General features: G+C 31.7%; 1 protein-coding gene across 6 annotated transcripts in view; it reads right to left on the bottom strand.

The window, feature by feature from the left end:
* ZNF280D (zinc finger protein 280D) overlaps positions 1-20,011 on the bottom strand; it is a 146,507-nt gene that overhangs the window by 4,440 nt on the left and 122,056 nt on the right. For 5 of the 6 annotated variants that reach the window (XM_031452672.2, XM_031452669.2, XM_064485566.1 and 2 more), the window contains 2 exons: positions 17,646-17,691; positions 888-943 (listed from right to left, as the gene is read on the bottom strand). In XM_031452672.2, the coding sequence (XP_031308532.1) occupies positions 888-943; positions 17,646-17,691 (102 nt within the window). Of the gene's footprint in view, positions 1-887; positions 944-3,349; positions 3,375-17,645; positions 17,692-20,011 lie in introns of all 6 variants that reach the window. The other variant, XR_010380846.1, reaches the window with a different exon arrangement.

Genomic DNA, 20,011 nt, shown 5'->3' with positions numbered 1-20,011 from the left:
AATTTGTAGAATTTTAATTTTTGTTCAGATCTTATGGAACTAACTACAATTTACAGAAAATGTTAAATATAGAAGTGACTAGACTGCTTCTTCTAAATCCTTAGCTGAACTTTCCCAACCAGAATTCTAGGAAAAATGCTAGGTGACGAAAGTGCTAAATAAATTTTTCTAGTGAAATCTAAGAAAAACATCTTCAAAATGTCTTATTCTATAATTTTCTTTTTAGGGGCAACAGATTAATTAATCTCATCAGGTTAACAAACAATTTATCATAAAATACACAGCATAAAGTTAGAAATGCGGAAATTACTAAAAGGCAAAATCATCTTTACTTGGAATAGAGTTCTAATTAGAATGTTGGATTCTCTTTTGCCAAAAAAGGATTGTGAAGTATCTTGTGTTCTGTAGTGGTCTACTTGAGCGTTAAATTTTTTAAAAAAGCAATCCCTGAATTTTGAAACTTCTATGTTGAGATCCCACCACAGACATAGCTTTATAGCTTATTGAAAATACTTAAAAATAAAATTTTTAAATTACCTATCTGCAATAATTGTCACCATCTTGTAACCTGTAGCATCTTGTAACTATTTTCATTTAATAGAGGCAATTAAAATCTGTTAACATTTTATTCACTTGTAAGACTTTTAAAAAATTTAATAACTGATCAAATGTACTCTACATGTTTAAAAGATTTCAAAACTAAGGATCTGCAGTATATTTTTGTTGTATTAAAATTTCAAAATTTGATTTTAATTAAAAGCCATTACTAAACAAAAGCAACACCATAAACAAAAGTTAGATAGCCCTTTGCCAATTAACTGAAATATGACACAGCTCAAGTATCATTTACATGAATTTCAAGAGATTCAGTTTTTCCTTATGTTTACCTTTCAGAATTTGATGTTTCTGTTTCTCCTTCAGCCATATTAGGTCTTGGAATTTCCTGAAATGATTAATCATATTTTTCTTTCATGTAAATTTAACCAAACTTAAAGTAAACGACTTTTATTATACTAAACTTTCTAGATAAAAAGAACTTAAGTGTGTGATCTAATATACTAAAGAAATAGAAAAACAATTTCTCAATTTGAAGTATGTATTAGAATAATTTTCATAATTAAAAGCAGAATTTCAAAAATTGCTTTTTAAAAAACCGGTAAGATATTTCAGTGTGCCAAAAGTTTCTGAATCAAGGACATGAAACGGTTATCCAGTTATAAGAACACCTGCTTCTCTTAAATTCTTTCAAATATGGGCCATAATTACAAAGACTTGATTAGAAACTAGTAAAAGACACCTTGAATTTGAATAAGTTTCATCTGCAGTATTTTATACACACATTAAATACAGATACTTAGATAAAACATTTCTAAAATTTTTATTTTATATTTGGAGTCATGGTAACCCTTCCATTGTCAAACCAAGTAACATTAAATGAAAGACAAATGAAATACTCTGCTTATTTCACATGTTTAATGAGGAGGAAAGAATACAATAAAACCTCAGTAGGCCAGAGGTCTGCCCAGCAGTTTATAACAATTACCAGTTATTGAGCATATATGATGCATGAGGTGGTATGTTAAGAACTTTAGATTCAGTACCTCATTTAATCCTCATATTAGATATTATAAACTCCATTTTTACAAAGGAGAATAAAGACTGCGTGGGTTAAGCAGAAAACCCAAGGCAACATCAATAACAATAAGTGGTGAAGTTTCAAGTCTAGGTTCAGCTCGTAGTCGCTATGGTGACTGACTCAAGCCTGTGAAATTGATTGTGGTGTATTGATCATGTACATTTATTTCCTCACTCTCCAAAAACTCTGCTAAAATGCTAAAATGCAGGTAAAGAAATAAAACATTTTCAGTGATAAATACCAAGGAAACATCAAAGCATACTAACTGTCAAAGAGATTTCAACAAATTTTTAGGTGCAAAGTGGCTGGGGAAATGGAAATTGACTTTACACTGTGGAGGAAGTCACAATGAAATGTCTGAGCAGGGGAGTGCAAAGAGAAGAGAATCAATTTGCCCAGAGAACATAAGAGATCTGGTATTTGGAGCAATTCAGTACAATATCCAAAACTTAAAAGGCAAAAATGAAGCATGAGTACTGCTGAGAAATCTAAATGTTCTTTCCCCAACTCATACAACAGGTACCTATCCTTTCCTCTACCGCTTAGCCCAAAGGTTAACTCTCTGAACTGGAGACAGTCTAGACTTGTGAACACCAGGAATGGCAAAGGGCAGGCATGAGGTACTGAAAGAAAACAGAAAAATTTAGTAAAAGTCCATAAACTGAATAAAGGAACTCACATATATCTCCCTGCCTGGTTTCCAGATGCTAGCAGCCAGAGAAACCACTCTTCACCACACCACCCCCAGCTGGAAACTAGAAGATGCCTCTTTGGATGAAATTATCAGCCTCAAAGGCTTTGAGAGCATCCTCCCCACCACAGAACAGTCAGTTCAGCATCTGATTTTCCTGTGTTGAATCTAAACAATTGTCATGCAGACTGTGCAGGTCATAGAGCACACTAATCCAGGAGGCAACCTTCACAATATAATCCACATCAGCAGTTCTCCAAGTGTGGTTCACACACACATGTGGCCTCCAAGACACTTCCAGGAGGTATGTGAGGTTAAAATGATTGGTACTAAAGCAGTGGTGAGTAAAAATACTGGAATCTTAACACAAATCAAGGCACTGACATCAAACCAAAATTGTACCGGCAATCATTGTATTCCCCACTGGCACACACCAGCAGTAAAATTAATTTTATTGAGTATCAACCCTTGAGTGCACGTCTTTTTAAGTCTGCATAATGAAATAGCAAATATACATACAGCACTGCTACTGCACACTGAAAACACCTGGGTCTGTGATTGAGTTGCAAGCAGAACTTAGCCAGTTTTTTCATGGAACATCATTTTTATTTTACAGAATAACTGTCAAACTATGAATATTTATACTTTAGTATTTAGAAGACATTTTCTTCAAAATTGACAAAGTGAGATTTTCACATCAAAGGAAACAACTGACAGTATTTGTTGCCAGTAATAAAACTCAAGGAGAAATTAAATTTTAGGAAAACTTACAGCCACTATTCATGAGGTTAATGCTAATATTAATGCATGTGATTGCTTGATGTTATATAATGAAACATGTCATCACTTGGAAGATCTATGTAAACAGTGAACCAATATATTCCAAATGACTAACGCATGATGTTATAAAATCATGCATGGGTAAAAGATCCAATCAAAGTGTAAGACAGACCAATCGATTTTAATCTAACAAAGTACAAAAAGTTCAGTGATAAGGAGTCAGATTCCACATTGCAACAAACCTTTAAGAAAACTTCCACTTGTCTACTTTTGATGTCATATAAGACAAGAAAAAAATCACAATTAACTGAATAGATTTTTAAAGTACTGGATGAAGCTGGGTATTCTTCATATATTTCAACCAAAATAAGATATCACAACAGACTGAATGCAGAAACACGAAAATCATTTTCTTCTATTTAACTGGACATTTAAGATATATGCAAAAGTGTAAAACAGTTTCATTCTCCTAACTAAATGTATTTTGTTTTGACAAATAGTTATTTCTCAGAAAAATATTTATGTATTTTAAGTAACAATATTTTTAAGTTTCATATATTTAATTTCTAGTATAGTAAACATCAATAAATTTTGAGAGTACCAAGGTTGTCCCCTCTAGAGTGTTGCAGTGTACGAACTGTATGGACATGTAAGGTAGCCCTGTCCCTGTCCAAACACAGAGTTTTCAATAAACTTTTTTAAAGCTTCACTTTTTAATATGTAGGGACAGCCAAGGATCACCACACAACTGAATACCTTCTTTAAATCAGAGATCAAAATAAACAAGAGAATAAAGAAAGAGGCTAGGAGACATCAGAGTCATTGCTGGGAACAAAAGAAATATATACATATGTGTATATATATATAATTAATATATATTTAATATCCCTTGAGATATGAGATGTTATTACATCCATTAAACAAGAACAAAAACTATGAAGATAAAAGAATTAAAGAACAAATAAAAAAATTACAGAGCGATTCAAAATTAAACATATGGCAACCCAAATAAGCAATTAAGTTTAGAAAATCAGTGCTTTGCCAAGCCAAATTGGAACCCGAGGTAAAATACATACAACATAAAATTTACCATCTTAATCATTTTTAAAATGTACAATACAGTGGCATTAAAGACATTCAGATTGTTATGCAACCATCACCACCATCCATCTCCATATTTTTTCATCCTGTAAAACTGAAATTCTACACACATTAAACAATAACTCCCCATTCTTCCCTCCCCCCCAGCCTCTGGCAACCACCACTATACTCTCTCTTTTGATTTTGATTGCTCTAAGTACCAGATATGAGTGAAATCATACAATATTTGTCTTCTTGTTGACTGGCTTACTTCATTAGCAAAATGTCCTCAAAGTTCATCCATATTGTAGAATCCCCTTCCTTCTTACAGCTGAATATTCCATGGTATGTATGTGCCACATTTTGCTTGTCCGTTCATCTATTGATGGACACTTGGTTTACTTCCAAGTTTTAGCTATTGTGAATAATGCTGCTACGAAAATTGGTGTACAAATATCTCTTTGATTCTCTGCTTTCAATTCTTTTCGGTAAACCCAAAAGTGGAATTGCTGGATCACATAATTTGTTTGAGGACTGCCACATTGCTGTACAATTTTACATTCCATCAATAGTACACAAGTTTTCCAATTTCTCCACATCATTGCCAACATTCATTTTGTTTTGTTTTGCTTTTGATGGTAGCCATCCTCATGGGTGTGAGGCGGTATCCCACTGCAATTTCAAATTGCATTTCTCTAATGATTAGTGATGTTGCACATCTTTTCATGTGTTTATTGGCCATTCAAACATTTTCTTTGGTGAAACGTCTGTTCAAGTCCTTTATCTATTTTGAATTGTTTATTTTTTGTTGTTGAGTTTTAGGAATTCTCGATATATTCTGGATATTAATCTCTTACCAGATATATGATTTACAAATATTTCACCCCATTCTATGGGTTGCCTTTTTATTCTCTGGATAGTGTATTTAATGTACAAAAATTTTAATTTGTGCAATTTGTCTATTTTTAAATTATCTGTGCCTTTGGTATAATAACCAAGAAATCACTTTTAATTTCAATGCCGTGAAGTTTTTGTCCTATGTTTTATTCTAAGAAGTTTTATCATTTTGGGTCTTACATTGTAAGTCGTTCATTAGTTTTGAGTTAATGTTTCTATACAGTGCTAGGTAAAAAATCCAAGTCAATTATTTTTCACGTGGATATCCAGTTTTCCTAGCATCATTTATTGAAAAGACTTCTTTCCCCATTGTCTTGGCACCATTGTAAAAATCACTTGAACCTATAGACAAGGGTTTATTTCTGGGCTCTTTATTATATGCAATTAGTCCTGCAGTTTTCAAAACTACTTTGGCCATTTGAATTCCTCTGAGATTCCATATATACTTTAGGATGAGTTTTTCTGTTTCTACAAAAAAAAAATCTTTGGGATTCTTGTGATTTCTTTGTAGGGATTGCAATAAAAACCTGTAGATTGCTTTGGGTAGTAATGGCATTTTAACAATATTAAGTCTTTCAATCTATGAAGATGGAATCTCTTTCCATTTATTTGTCTTCTCTAATTTATTTCAGCAAGGTTTTATAGTTTCATTATAGGAGTCTTTTGCCTCCTTAATTAAGTTAATTCCTAAGTATTTTCTTCTTTTGTTGCTATTGTAAATTGTTTTGTTTTTGTAATTTCCTTCTCAGATTGTTCATTATTTGTGTATAGAAGTGCGACTGATTTTTGTGTGTTCATTTTTGTATCCTGCTACTTTGCTGAATTAATTTTAGTCCTAATAGGGTTTTTGTGTGGAATCTCTGAGGTTTTCAACATATGAAATATCATCTACTAACAGAGATAATTTTATTTCCTGTCCAATTTGGATGCTTTTTATCTCTTTTTCTTGACTAACTGCTCTGGCTAGAACTTTCAGTACCATGTTGAAAAGAAGTAGTGAAAGTAGGCATCCCTGTCATGATCTTAGAGGAAATTCTTTTGGTCTTTAACCATTGAATATGACGTTGGCTGTGGGTTTTTCATATGTGGCTTTGATTAGGTTGGAGTAGTTTCCTTCTACTTCTAGATTGTTGAGCATTTTTATCTTGCGAGGGTGTTAAATTTTGTCAAATGCATTTTCTGCATCAATTGAGCTGATAATGTGGTTTTTATTGCTTCCTTTCCTTGATGTGTATTATTATACTAATCAATTTTCATATTTGGAACCATCCTGGGATTCCAGGAATGAATCCAATTTGTAGATGGTAAATAATCCATTTAATATGCTGATGGATTCTGTTTGCTAATATTCTGTCGAGGGTTTTTTCATCAATGATCTTAAGGGATACTGGTCTGTAGTTTTATTTTCTTGTAGTGTTTTTTGTCTGACTTTGGTATCAGGGTAATGCTGGCCTCACAGAATGAGTTAGGAAGTATTTCTTCCTCTTCAATTTTTGGAAGAGTTTGAAAGAAATGGTATTAGTTCTTATTTAGATGTTTGGTAGAATGCACTGGAGAAGTCATCAGGTCAAGGGCTTTTCTTCATTCAGAGATTTTTTTATCACTGATTCAGTCTCCTTCCTAGTTACAGGACTATTCAGATTTTCTATTTCTTCATGATTTAGTCTTCGTAGCAAGAGCAATTTGTCCATTTCGTGTAGGTTATCCAGTTTGTTGGCATACAGCTGTTCATAATACTCTCTTATGATCCCTTTTATTTCTATAGAATTGGTTGTAATTTTCCAGTTTTCTTTTATGATTTTAGTAATTTAAGCCTTCTCTCTTTTTAAGTCCTTCTGGCTAAACCTTCGTTAATTTTGTTGATCTTTGCAATGAACCAACTTTTCTCTTCATGTGTTTTCTCAGTTGCTTTTCTAGTCTCTATTTCATTTATTTCTGTACTAATCTTATTTCAGTCCTTCTGCCAGCTTTGGGTTTAGTTTGTTCTTCTTTTTCAAGTTCCTTAAGTTGTACAGTTAGGTTGTTGCTTCGAGACATCTTATTTTTTAATGTAAGCATTTACAGCCATATATTTCCCCTTTAGCATCACTTTCATTGCATTCTGTAAGTTTTGGTATGTTGTGTTTTTGTTTTCACTCTTATCTAAGTATTTTCTAATTTCTCATGTGATTTCTTCTTTGATCCATTGGTTGTTTTAAAGTATGTTGTTTAATTTCCACAATCTGGTGAATTTTTCAGTTTTCCTTTTATTATTAATTTCTAATTTCAACCTGATGTGATCAGGGAAGATACTTTGTATGCCATCTGTCTTTTAAAATCAACTGAGACTTAGTTTGTGGCTTACTATATGGTCTATCGTGGAAAATGTCCCAACTACACTTGGGAGAATGTGTATTTTGTTCTTGCTGGGTAGAGTGTTCTGTGTATGTGTGCAAAATCTAGTAGGTTTAAGTCCTCCAGGTCCTTACTTATGTCTGATTGTTCTATCAACTATTGTGAATAGGGTACTGAAGCCTCCAGCTGTTACTATAGAACGGTCTAGTTTTCCCTTTAATTCCCTCAGTTTTTGCTTCATTTATTTTGGCAGTCTGTCATGAGTAGTATAACTTTTTAATCGTTATATCTTCTTGCTGTATTACATTTTTATTAATATATAATGCCTTTTTCTCTTGTAAGCTTTCTTGATTGAAAGTCTATTTTGTCTGATATTAGTAAAGCCATCCATGTTCTCTTTCGGTTACTATCTGCATGGACTTTATACTATTTTTGTCCCTTCACTTTCAGCTTGTCTCTCTGAATTTCAAGTGAGTCTCTTGTAGACAGCATGTAGTTGGATCATGTGTTTTTATCCATTCTGCTTAGCTCTGTCTTTTGACTGGGAAGCTTAATCCATTTACATTTAAATTAACTACTGATAAGGGACTTATTTCTGTCATTGTACTATATGTCATGTTTTTGGCTCTCATTTCCTACATTACTGACTTCTTTTCTGTAATGATTTTTTTGGAGTGAAATGTTTCGATTCCTTTCTCATTTCCCTTAGTGTATACGCTGTAACTATTTCCTTTATGGCTACCATGAGGATTACATTTAACATCCTAATGTTACAACTCTCTAATTTGGATATATACCAGCTAACTTCAATAACATACAAAAAGTCTGTTCATATATAACCCATTTTGGTTCTTGATGTCATAAAGTTATATCTTTATTCACTGTGTACCCAAACATAAACTAATAATTATTCTAAATGCATCAGCCTCCTAACTTACGTAGGAAATGAGATTTGGAGTTACAAACCAAAGTCACAGTAATACTAGCTTTTACACTAATAATTGGTTTTTTTTCCTTTAAATTATTCATCTTTTAACTCATGTAGAAAACAAAAAGCACAGCTATAAACCACTGTTACAAAATACTAGCTTTCATAATTGCCCATGAACTTACCTTTACTGAGATCTTTACTTTGCCAGAGAGCTTTGAGTTACCATGTGGTGTCCTTTCATTTCACCATTCAGGACCCCCTTGAGCATTTCTTGCAGGGCAGATCTAGTGGTCACAAACTCTTTCAGTTTTGTTTATATGAAGAATTCTTAATTTCTCTCTAATTTTTGAAGGACACTAGTGCTGGAAATAGGATTCTTGATTTTATTTTATTTTTTTTTTAGCTCTTTAAATATATTGATCCACTGCCTGTTGGCCTCCAAAGTTTCTGATGAGAAATTTCTGATGAGAAACCTCTTCTGATGAGATTTCTCTGATGAGAAAATGTGGATAATTTTATTAAGAATCCCTTGTATGTGATAATTCACTTCTCTCTTGCTGCTTTCAAGAGTCTCTTTATCTAATGAAAGTTTGATTACAAAATGTCTCAGCATGGGTCTCTGAGTTAATCTTACTTGGAGTTCTTTGTGCTTTCTGAAAGTTTATATTCATGTATTTTATCAAATTGGGGAAGTCTGCAGTCATTATTTCTTCAATTATTCTCTCTGCCCCTTTCTCTCTTCTTCTTTTGGGACTCTCATGATATGTATGTTGGTTTGCTTAATGGTCTCCTACAGTTCCCTTAGGCTTTGTTCACTTTTCTTTCATCTGGGTTTTTTTTTTTTTTTCCTGTTCCTCAAACTCAATAATTTCCACTGTCTTATCTTCAAGTTTGCAGATTCTTTCTTCTGTCTGCTCAAACTTGCCTTTGAATCCCTCTACCGAATTTTTCATTTTCAGTTATTGCATATTTCATTTCCAGACTTTCTTTCTGGTCTCTTTGTAGGTTTTCTTTCCTCTTATTTATGTTTCCATTTTGTTCACATACTGTTTCCTTGACTTTCTCCACATACTCATTTTGCTCTCTGGACATCTTTAGGACAGTTGTTTTAAAGTCTCTGTCTAATATATCTGCCATTATGTCTTTTTTTTCAGGAATAGTTTCTGTTGATTTTTTTCTTTTAAAAGGCTATCCTTGCCGGTTTCTTTGTATGCCTTCTGATTATTTGTTGAACACTAGACATTTGGATCTAATAATGCAGTAACTCTGTGGGAATCAGATTCTCTCCCTTCCCCAGCATTTGCTGGCTTTGTTTATTTTTATTTTATTTTTTATTTTTATTGTTGTAGGCTGTCTCTGTTCCCAGATCAGCTTGAGGTATAAACTTAAGGTCTTCTCATGTCTTTTCTGTAACTTTCCCTGGGCATGTGCAATCACTAATTTTACCCACATATATAGTTGTTTTTGAATGTGCTAGTCTTTAATGTCTGGCTCCTGAAAGGGGAAAAAGTGAAAAATGAGGAAGAAAAAGGGCTGTCCCTTTAAATCCCCTGAAAGTCACTTGTGCTGGAGGGGGAGGGGCTTGCAACAATGGGGGAAGGTGCAGCAATAACGTCTGCATTATGTCCACTTCTTTGTCTGCAACTCTGATAAGAAACAGCAATCAACGAGAAGAGCACAGATACCCAATATCTGGAGGACAAGGTCTTTTTTTGCTCACCCTGGCTCCCATAAGTTGTGTGCATACTGCTCCAGGAACATGGGCACAGATGCCTGTCACATGGCTGCTACAGTGCTAAGTGCTCAAATTAACTGAAATTAAAAGCAATTTACCCTCCAAGTCTTCATCTGGAAGTTGCAATCCTTCAACAGACTTAGTACTCCAAAAGAGTTGTATCAGTGAGATTTTGCCAGTGTAATTGTTGTCTAGGTGGGGAGACAGATTCATGGTGCTTCCTACTATGCCATCTTCCTAGAATCGTCCTCTCTGTATATTTTAAAATGTTTTCTCCCAGAACATTAAAGTACTTGAAAAATGTTGAAAAATTGAAAAGCAGATATATTAAACTTACAACAGTAGTTTAAGATTAAACATTTTATGCCCACCAAAACCAGAATTCATTATCATTTTACTTTACTGGTATTAATGGAAGCAAGCACATCAATAATACTTAGAAAATCTAATTCTTTTCTTGTTTTCAAATAAGTATATTACCATGTTTGCCAATTTTTCTTGTCCAAGTGAGAATTTTAAATAATGTAATATTAACTTTAGCTTACTGAAACTTCTTTTCCAGGATGCTACTGTGGCTGATATTGTTTTAAAATTCTGAATACCATTTTGCTAATCAGTTTTAGAAGACCAAAACATAATGTTCATATTGTATCACAATTTATTGATTCTGTATGTTGCTTTTAACTATTCCACATGAAATTTCTCTGGAACTTACATTGTCAGAATATTTAAGAACTGAGTCACTAGCTGATTTTTGTAAATCAGATGTAATTTATAGGAAATAACTTTTCTCATTTAAAAATCTGAAGACATTTCATTTAATTTTTCATATATCTATGTCAAATATGAAGTTAGGGCATTTATGACCTTAATATCTATTTGATAAGCACTTTTCCCATAAATATCAATACTCTCAGTGGATTCATGCATTTCCATTATCTTTTCTTTTTCACTTATTTTCAAATTCAGTAAGAATATTCATATCTCTTGCTCAAATTTTACATTTATTGAACACACCTTCAAAATTATTTTCTCTCATTTGTGGTACGCAAAGGAATAGGATTTTTATTACACATGCAGCTTTATATAAGGTCATGTTTTCTGATTGTAAAGCTTTATCAAACTTTTGCCACTTTGTTCAAAATATCATCCCATATAATTTGTGTAAAAGACTGTAATATATTTGTACCAAGATGCTTTTAAACTCAGCATAATGTATTTTGACTTTTGATATTGTATCTTTTCATATCTGATAAACATCTTTATTTTGTGTGCAGTGTCTTGATTGCATTTAATCTTGATGCCCGTCAGGTATCTACATGTGATTTTAGTGTTGTTTTAGAATTGACAAGAATACTCCATCTGCTCACTGAATTATCTCACTCCCAAATATGCATCCTTTGTACACTACTAAAAAAGATATTTGAATTCACAGATGCAGCATTTTTTACATTAACTTATGGTTATGAGCTGAGCAAAGCACAAATTTGGCATAATTATTTTGGGGGAGAAATATTGGCTTCTACACTCTTGTATACATCTGCCATATCTACTCCATTATCATATTCTGATTTGGATAATTTTTTTTACATAAATATTATCTCTTTCTAACTTATTAGTAATCTCATAAGCTAAACCATATCTATCTAGTCTTTTTTTAAAATAACAACTTTATTGAAATATAATGATCCACTTTCCCTTTTGTTTCAATTAAGTGAAAACTTTCTACTCTTGCAATGACATCATTCTTAATGTAAACATACCTAGTAATCATACACATTCATGCATGATGTACTATAACTGGTTTATAATCAAAAAGCAAGGAAAAGTATTGTGCTTCCTTTATTCTCAATAGTATTTCGGATTTAACATGATTTGCTAAGAACATTAGAAATTTGTTTTGAATTATACGAGACAAATAAAACAGTATTTTTAATGATGAGCTATATGATTATAATGTCTTTAGTTCAGCTGAACTTAGAAACATTCCAGCATCTGGACTTTCAGTACTTTCTTGTGATCCTTTGAGAGATAAATTATTTTTGCACAAAATATACAATATGTAAAATCACTCACACATTTTTTGTCACATTCTGTAAAGCATCATCTATTAAACTATCAGTTTGAACATACATTTAAAAAAAAACTTTCATTTTAAAAAAGCATCATGATGAAATGAGATTTTCATGATCACAAATTCTGTTCAAAGTTTTCCAATCTTTGAAACAAATTTTGAGTTGCAAAATAATGACTCTTGTATTTTTGCTAAAAAGAATGCACAGGAAACAAAACAAAGACAAGGATTCTTTGGAATAAATGAGCCAGTCACAATGAATCAATTCACCACTAGACTATTTCTTAAAAGATCCATCTTTTGAAAATCTTTGTCCAGCCTTTGAAACACATCTAAAATCTGCACCTTATCTTGGCAAAGGCCCACACTCTATTGAAACCATTTTTACTTTATTACAAATAGGTGTCCCTGATGAGGAATTAAAAATTTAGTTCAAATAGCATCTTCTTATTTTCTTGCACACGTACACAATAGCTTCTGAAATTTCTAATGTTTCATTTTCTTATCTTTATCTCACAATTCAAAGAAAATTCTTTATCTCTACATTTCATAGTAATTCTATTCTAATAGTGTCAATGTTAGAGATTTCATTTTAAGTAGCTGGAATTTTTTTTCTACACAAACTTGTTTCTGTCTCCTACAATTCTGATCAATTTCTGCATGTATTTTTCTTCTTCTTCTAAACAATGGACTACTTGACTGTTTAAATTTCATATTTATTTTTAAGAATTTTAGTATAAATTTTAAATATATATATTTTAAATTAATATATTCAGTTAAATATACTTTGTTATTATAGTATGACTTTATGTGAATTAACTTAATTCATATAAATTATATTTAACAGAGGTGTAAATCAATATTTGTATAAAAAAATGAAAATCAGTAATTAAAAACAGCAGAAAACTACATACCAGGTTTTTAGACCAATGTAGTGAAAAACAAGTAGTGAAAAATATATTTTGCATAAGTAAGTGAGTAACAGTAAATTATAACTCTTTTAAGTGAAGACAGTATAAAGTTCCCTGGTAAGAAAAAACTTTTTCAGGAAATTTTGGCATTTCGTCAAATTTCATTTGTGAAAGGTCAAATATATTAATAAATAAAATTTGTATTACATAACTTGGTGCTCTTAATAATATTATAAAAATCACATAAGCATGTATGCATAATTAAATAAAACTTTCTCTTTTACTTAGCAAGACTATGGATTGAAACTACAAACAATGAAAACAACTTGTCACCTTTCTTCATGACTAAAAAGGATCATTAGAAAAAAACAGCAAGTGAGAGACTCAGCTAGTTGTGCTTGTGTCCCCCATGTGTATGACTCTCAGGATTATACAAGAGTAGGGCTGGAGACTGTCTTTAATTAAAATTTTGAAATTATGTTCATCACAGATTACTCTGCATTAATTTTGATTTTTATAAATATTAAATGAAAATATTTATCTGATTACTGAATTTTTTGAAGCCCCCTTAAATTTCCTGCCAGAGGTGAGACCTCATTTGCCTCACTCTAATTCTGGCCCTGGCTTGGATGCTGGGAAGAAAGAGGAAAGTAGGCATGGTGGTCTAGAGAAGTAAATTTTAATACTATACCAGTCAGTCATAGTGTCAAAAAAAGACAAATTAATAAAATATGGTTATATTATTTAGAAACATGGAGATAAATATTAGATCAAACAGCTAAAAGAGTTGAAAATGGCTGCCTCTAAAGAGTTGGGTGAAAAAGGGTGAGGGAGATGAATCACTACTTTTATGATAAACTATCTGCACAAATTTTTTAACTTTTATTTTGACAAAAAGTAATTCTACAAGGTCTGAAATCCTCAAGATCTGAAAAAGTTACAAAGCAAAAAGCAAAGAAAATATAACAAAAAACAAAAATAAAAACCTTAGGTATTCTTTATGGATGGCCCAAATAGTATTATAGGAATAAAAACTAGAGTTAGTTTCACATTTCATTAATGAAATCACAGGGATCCTCTATTTTGCATATGGTGTATATGTTTGAACTGAGAAAAGAATCTTTAAAAAGAGAGGAAAACACCATAAAGTCACCCTAAGGGGACTCCTGTGTGTATCTACCATACCTGATAAGCTTGGAATATGGTAGTTATCTTATTGGATTACAATTCTTTCATCTAGTTGTCCTACTAGATTTTGGCCACTTTGGGGATAGGGAAATAATTTTATTAATCTTTGTTCCCAACACAAAGATTCCTGGAACATGTTATCAAGTGTCCCCTAATGGCCAAGCGAGGAAGCAAAGAAAGAGAAAGGCATCTGCACATACTTCCTCTCTCTCACCTCCCTATTTAGTTACAATGCAACTACTCTAGCCGAGACCGAAGGGGAAGAGTCATGGTGCATGTATCTATCTATATTTATATATAGTTAGCAAACAAAAGCAATAGAATGTTGCAGTGTATCGAATATACATAGTAGAAGACCAGAGGCTGTTTTAGAAGCAGACTATATTAATATGAATTCCAAATACAATCCAGTATATGAAAGGAATTAAGTTTGAAGGAGGAAATGTAAAACCATACAAATGAAAAAGTGGTAATAGGAAAATATTATTGGGGTATGATAACATTGATTTTACTACAATGCATCTGATCAAACTCTTGAAGATTAATTCAAGCTATCCACCATATCACATGTGTTCTTAAAACAAACACCTGTATCTATTCAAGGGACTATCCACACCACATTTATACTTGAAATAGCCCAGGCCAAGATTGTTTTGTGTGGCTTTGCATTCAATATGGCTTCTCTTAACTCTGCTTATGGCTTGCTAAATTTTTAGCATAAGCCTTTTTTCTTTAAACAAAAAATAAACTTAAGAAAGTTGGTTTATGTATGAAAAGGCTGGTTTTACTTGACACAGATGAAACAAAGCAATCAAAGGAAAGTAAGAGTTTGATGATTTATTCAAGAATGACTGCATCAAGAAAGAATCAATGGGCAATGTTATGAAATGATGAATTCACAAATTTTCTTCATGTCCATGCCTTTACATATTTGGAAAAAAGACAGGCAAAGCCTGCTGCCCCCAGTGTATAACGACCAACTGTGGCTGGGTGACAGAAGAAAACATTTCTATTCTCAAGACCCACAGACACAGAGCCAGCTTAAGAGCCTCAGAACAACAGAGAACATCACCACAATTCCCATCGCCTACCACTAGGCTAGCAAACATCAAATAACAAGCAACAGCAGTACTGCTAGAAGAAAGGCAAGTGTGCAGAGAGAGAGAGAGACAACCTCTGTGGTTCAGTCTCACAAGGAAAGACTAAAACTGAGTGTTGAGCAAGGACACACACACACACACAAAAACCTCCAGCAATACAACTCCTATCCTACACACAAGGAAACAGTACAGGAACTGAACCTGGTGGTATATAAAGGGTAACCACAGTGATAGAAAAACCAAAACCCAAATCAACTCACTACTATGTGGACCCAAATCCCACACTAATAGCCTAACATGAGAAAAGGTATGTCCATTTTCAGCTATTAATACTGTTGATCACAGTCCCACATATAATGACTTGCTTTCAATCAAACATACACAGAAAAAGCAGGAATGGGGGGAAATACATTGTCAGGGGATAAAATAATCAGCAGAACCACTTAGTTATAACCCAGCTGTTAGAACTATCAGACAGAAAATTTTAAATGACTATGATTAATATGTTAAATGCTTTGGTAGAAAAAGAAGCACAATGACAGAGATTAAAAGATGTTTTGATGGGTTCACCAATAAACCTGACACAATCAGTCAGTAAATAGGCCAATAGATAGGGTTTACCCAAACTGAAACTCAAAAGACTGCGGGGGGAGGAGGGAGTGAGGAGACTAGAACAGGCCATCTAAGAACAGGGAATAACATCAAATGGTAAAACATATGTGAAATTGGAAGCCCAGAAGTAGAAGACACGAGGCAAGTAAGAATACCAATCAGAATGAATGTCAAAAATAAATATACAAATAAACATAGATAAACATATAAATAAACAAATGAACAAACAGACTTAGACACATCATATTCAAACTGATAAAGACTAAAGACAAAGACAAAAACTTGAGGGCAACCAAAGAAAACTGACACATTACATACATAAACAGAAACAAAGATAAAAATTACAGTAAGACATCGTGTCAGAAAATATGTAAGCCAAAAGACAATTTCTTTAAACGGGTGAAAGAAAAGTCAACCCAGAATTCTGTACTCACCAAAAACAACTTTCAAAAATGAAAAATAGAGATTTTTTTTTGAAGGAAAAAGCATGCAAGAAGTAATTACTAGTAGATCTGCAACATGAGATATTTCAAAGTAAGTTGTTTAGGCAAAAGGAATATGATACTCGACGGAATCTGAGAGGTACAAAAAGAAATGAAAAACACTAGAAATGGTGAAAATGAAGTTGAATATAAAATGTCTTAAGTATTTAACTGCTCTAAAAATGACTATTAAAAACAAAAATGGTAACACTGTATTCTGTCTTTATAACCTAAGTAAAAGTAAAATATATGACAACATTAGAAACAAAAAAGAACACACAAACTATCAATATAAGGAATGAAAGAGAGGACTCATTGTAGAACCCACAGACATTAAAAGAGTAAGGTAATACTACAAACAACTCTACACATACAAATTCAGTATCTCAGATGAAATGTACCAATTCCTCAAAGCCCACAAACACCAAAACTCACCCAACAACAAACAGTTAACTAAGAAATCCTATGTCTGTTAAAGACACTTACTTGTAATTCAAAATCTGTCAAAGGAAAACTTTCTGCGGGATAACAGAAAGCCACTCGGGAGAAGGCTATACTCCTCTCTCAGTTTCACTTATTCACTGTACAAGGTAGAAATGCTATTCAAAAGATAAATGCTGGACCTGTCTCATTTCATCATACTTAGAAAGAGACAGGTAGTATTAAGCAATATTTTTAACCTGACATCAAGAAAGCAAGTACTTAAGCAAAATTATTTCTATACTCATTCGTTAGACCTTGAGTGTTATATTCAAAGTGTCTGTTTAGGATAGCTAAACCATATTAAATACATATTCAAAATATTTCCATTTTAAAAATTATTTAAATCTTTGTGAAGAGCCCCAGAAAATAAAATTTTCTAGAAAGATTAATTTCCCAGTGTGTCAGATGTTTGATGCTTTAATGATTTCAGGATTTTTAAGTAATAAATTTATCTCCATTACTAACTAGTTGAACTAAATAATAAGCAAGTGAAATATATGATATTTTTGTCAAAATAAAACACTTTACAATTTTACATAATTATGGTTAGATATTTTTAAAATAATTAAAACAAAATTACAATTTTTTTCTTTCTGATAACATGCCAATAATTTTTAGTGATATATGCACACTGAACTGTTTTAAAAATCACACCAACAATATTTTCAAATGTACAAACTTTTAAGAGGTACGAAATATTACAAAATTTACCTCAGACACAGGTTCTTGTTCCTTAGTGGCAGCTTCATTTTTCAATCTTGAAAACAAAACAAGTATTGAGTATTTTATTTTATGTTTACAGTGGAAAAATATGAAACAGTTCTTTTTACATGCTTAAAATAATTTAAATATAAATCTAAACTAATATACATTTTACACTATAATAGTAAATGACTTCTGCAAATATTTTAAGGGAAAAATAGAACGCATGAGAATAAACAGTAGATTCAATACATGTTCTAAATAAATTAATACAGATTAATACAGATGTAATTTCCTTCCCTAAAAACAAGAGCACTTAAGAAATGTTCTCTATGTTACATACAATTTTTTTAAAAAAAGAAGTAACACATTGGTAAGACAGTTTCAAAAAAGAATTACCCTTTAAAAAATAAAAGCAGATTATATGCTTAATATATTTAATATGCACCAGTATTTACTACTCTAGGGCTCCAAAAGTGAGAGAAAATATATATTTTATCTATTGTAAAATTCAAAATAGTAATATTGTATCAATATACACTACAATTCACTTACTCTAGAGGTGGAAAAATTACAGAAATAATTTAGAATTTTGAAGAGTACATTCTCTTAAAAACCTTCATAACCATAGCTCAAATATTAGCTATAAATTTTTAAACTTCGATTTCTAAAAATATACTAATTATAACTTATTATAACATTCACAAAGGCATATGCCATCTATAAAATACTTTTAAATATATCAATTTAACATAAAAGCTAGCTTTTTCAAAGGATGTTTGTTTTAGAAACTGTTGATAACTAAATATTATTCACTAATATTGTATATTAAACAATTTTAATCTGCATATGTAGAGTGTCTACCTGATCTGCAATGTCATTAATAAATGGTTTAGTGATTCATAACTTAATGAAGGCTTAGTAACTACACTGAAGGACTAATATATTTAATATAAGGAACAACTATACCGACTTAAATTTGATGGACAAAAATGAAGACATCTAGGATAGAAATGTCAACCATCCTAAGAGCTCACCTCATGGTTACTCAGTGAATTATGGGCTTAGCAAAAAGCCCTCTTTATCCATTCTCTCAGGGCACATTAAAAGATTAGGTCTACAAATGCTAATATTTTTCTGGATATTAACAATATAACTGTGTAAAATTACTTACGTACATTTTATTTAGTATGTCAAATTGCAAACAAGTTAAAATAGAACATGTCCTTTTTTTTAGAAGCACTATATTGGTAGTGTTTACAATAATTTTTGACTAATTTTGCTAGACAACTAAATGAATAAAATTTGCACAAAAAACTGACAAAATGCACAAATGCATATCATTTTTGAGGTTAAAGATTTTGTAATTCTCTCAGATATTTAAATGTAAACAATAGTCATAAAGATGAAATAATATTAAGTGTAAAGTACAACTTTATTGCTTTAATAATTTACACCGGAAAGTAACAGTTTTAAGAATAACATGTATAAAGTTCTAAGAAAACATGGAAAATTAGTCAGAAGAAACAAAACGTAGATACTGGATTAAAGAAGTTTTGAAATAACCGTGTATTACAACTGATTATCATTTATAAGCATTTAATAATTTTAAAACAGTATGAAAACTGTGAAACAAACTGGTCACAAAATAGTTTAAAAATATTTTATAAAAGAATTTTCCTTTTCAGCTTACCGTTGAAAATGTCATCAAAGACCGACCTTAAATTCTTACTGAAGAAACATTACCATGCTAATCATTTTCACATATCACTATTCTAATAAATTGATTTTACGCATCAACTAAAATGAAAGCTATCAAGCATGTGTTACTATTACTGCTGGTATTTCAATTGGGGAAACTGAATTTTCTTAATATCTCCTGCAAGGGAGGTTGGTGACAGGTTTTTATTAGTATTCATTTTACTGGCTAAGAAACTGGTAGATGAGAACAAAATTAATTATTGAAATAACGAGCAATAAAAGGCTTATGTTCACAATCTTGTTTTGTGGCTTTAACCATACTGGTATTCTGTTGAAGGGACAGAATTGTAATAACTTACGAAAAAATTTAGAATAACAAATCTGAAAAAAAATTAGAAAAGCACACTACATAGAATTTCATTATAAATTCAGCATTAAAATGTATACTACATTTTTATAACTACAGAAGCACACATTAAGATTAACAAATTTTAATATAACTCTAATACATCATTAACACTTTTGAAAAGAAAAAAATGTTCTTACCTGTAATTTTTATTCATTAAAGATACCTGCTGAAATAGTCATCATTTGAGAAATTCAATTGCTTGGTAGAAGACAGTGAAATTTGCTAAGCTCAAAGTTCTGAGCTAATGACCTGCCATTAGGTAATT

Source organism: Camelus dromedarius, chromosome 5 (assembly GCF_036321535.1).
Source record: "Camelus dromedarius isolate mCamDro1 chromosome 5, mCamDro1.pat, whole genome shotgun sequence".
NCBI lineage: Eukaryota > Metazoa > Chordata > Mammalia > Artiodactyla > Camelidae > Camelus > Camelus dromedarius.
Note: the sequence above shows the minus strand (reverse complement) of the source record. Positions and strands in the feature narration are given on the sequence as shown.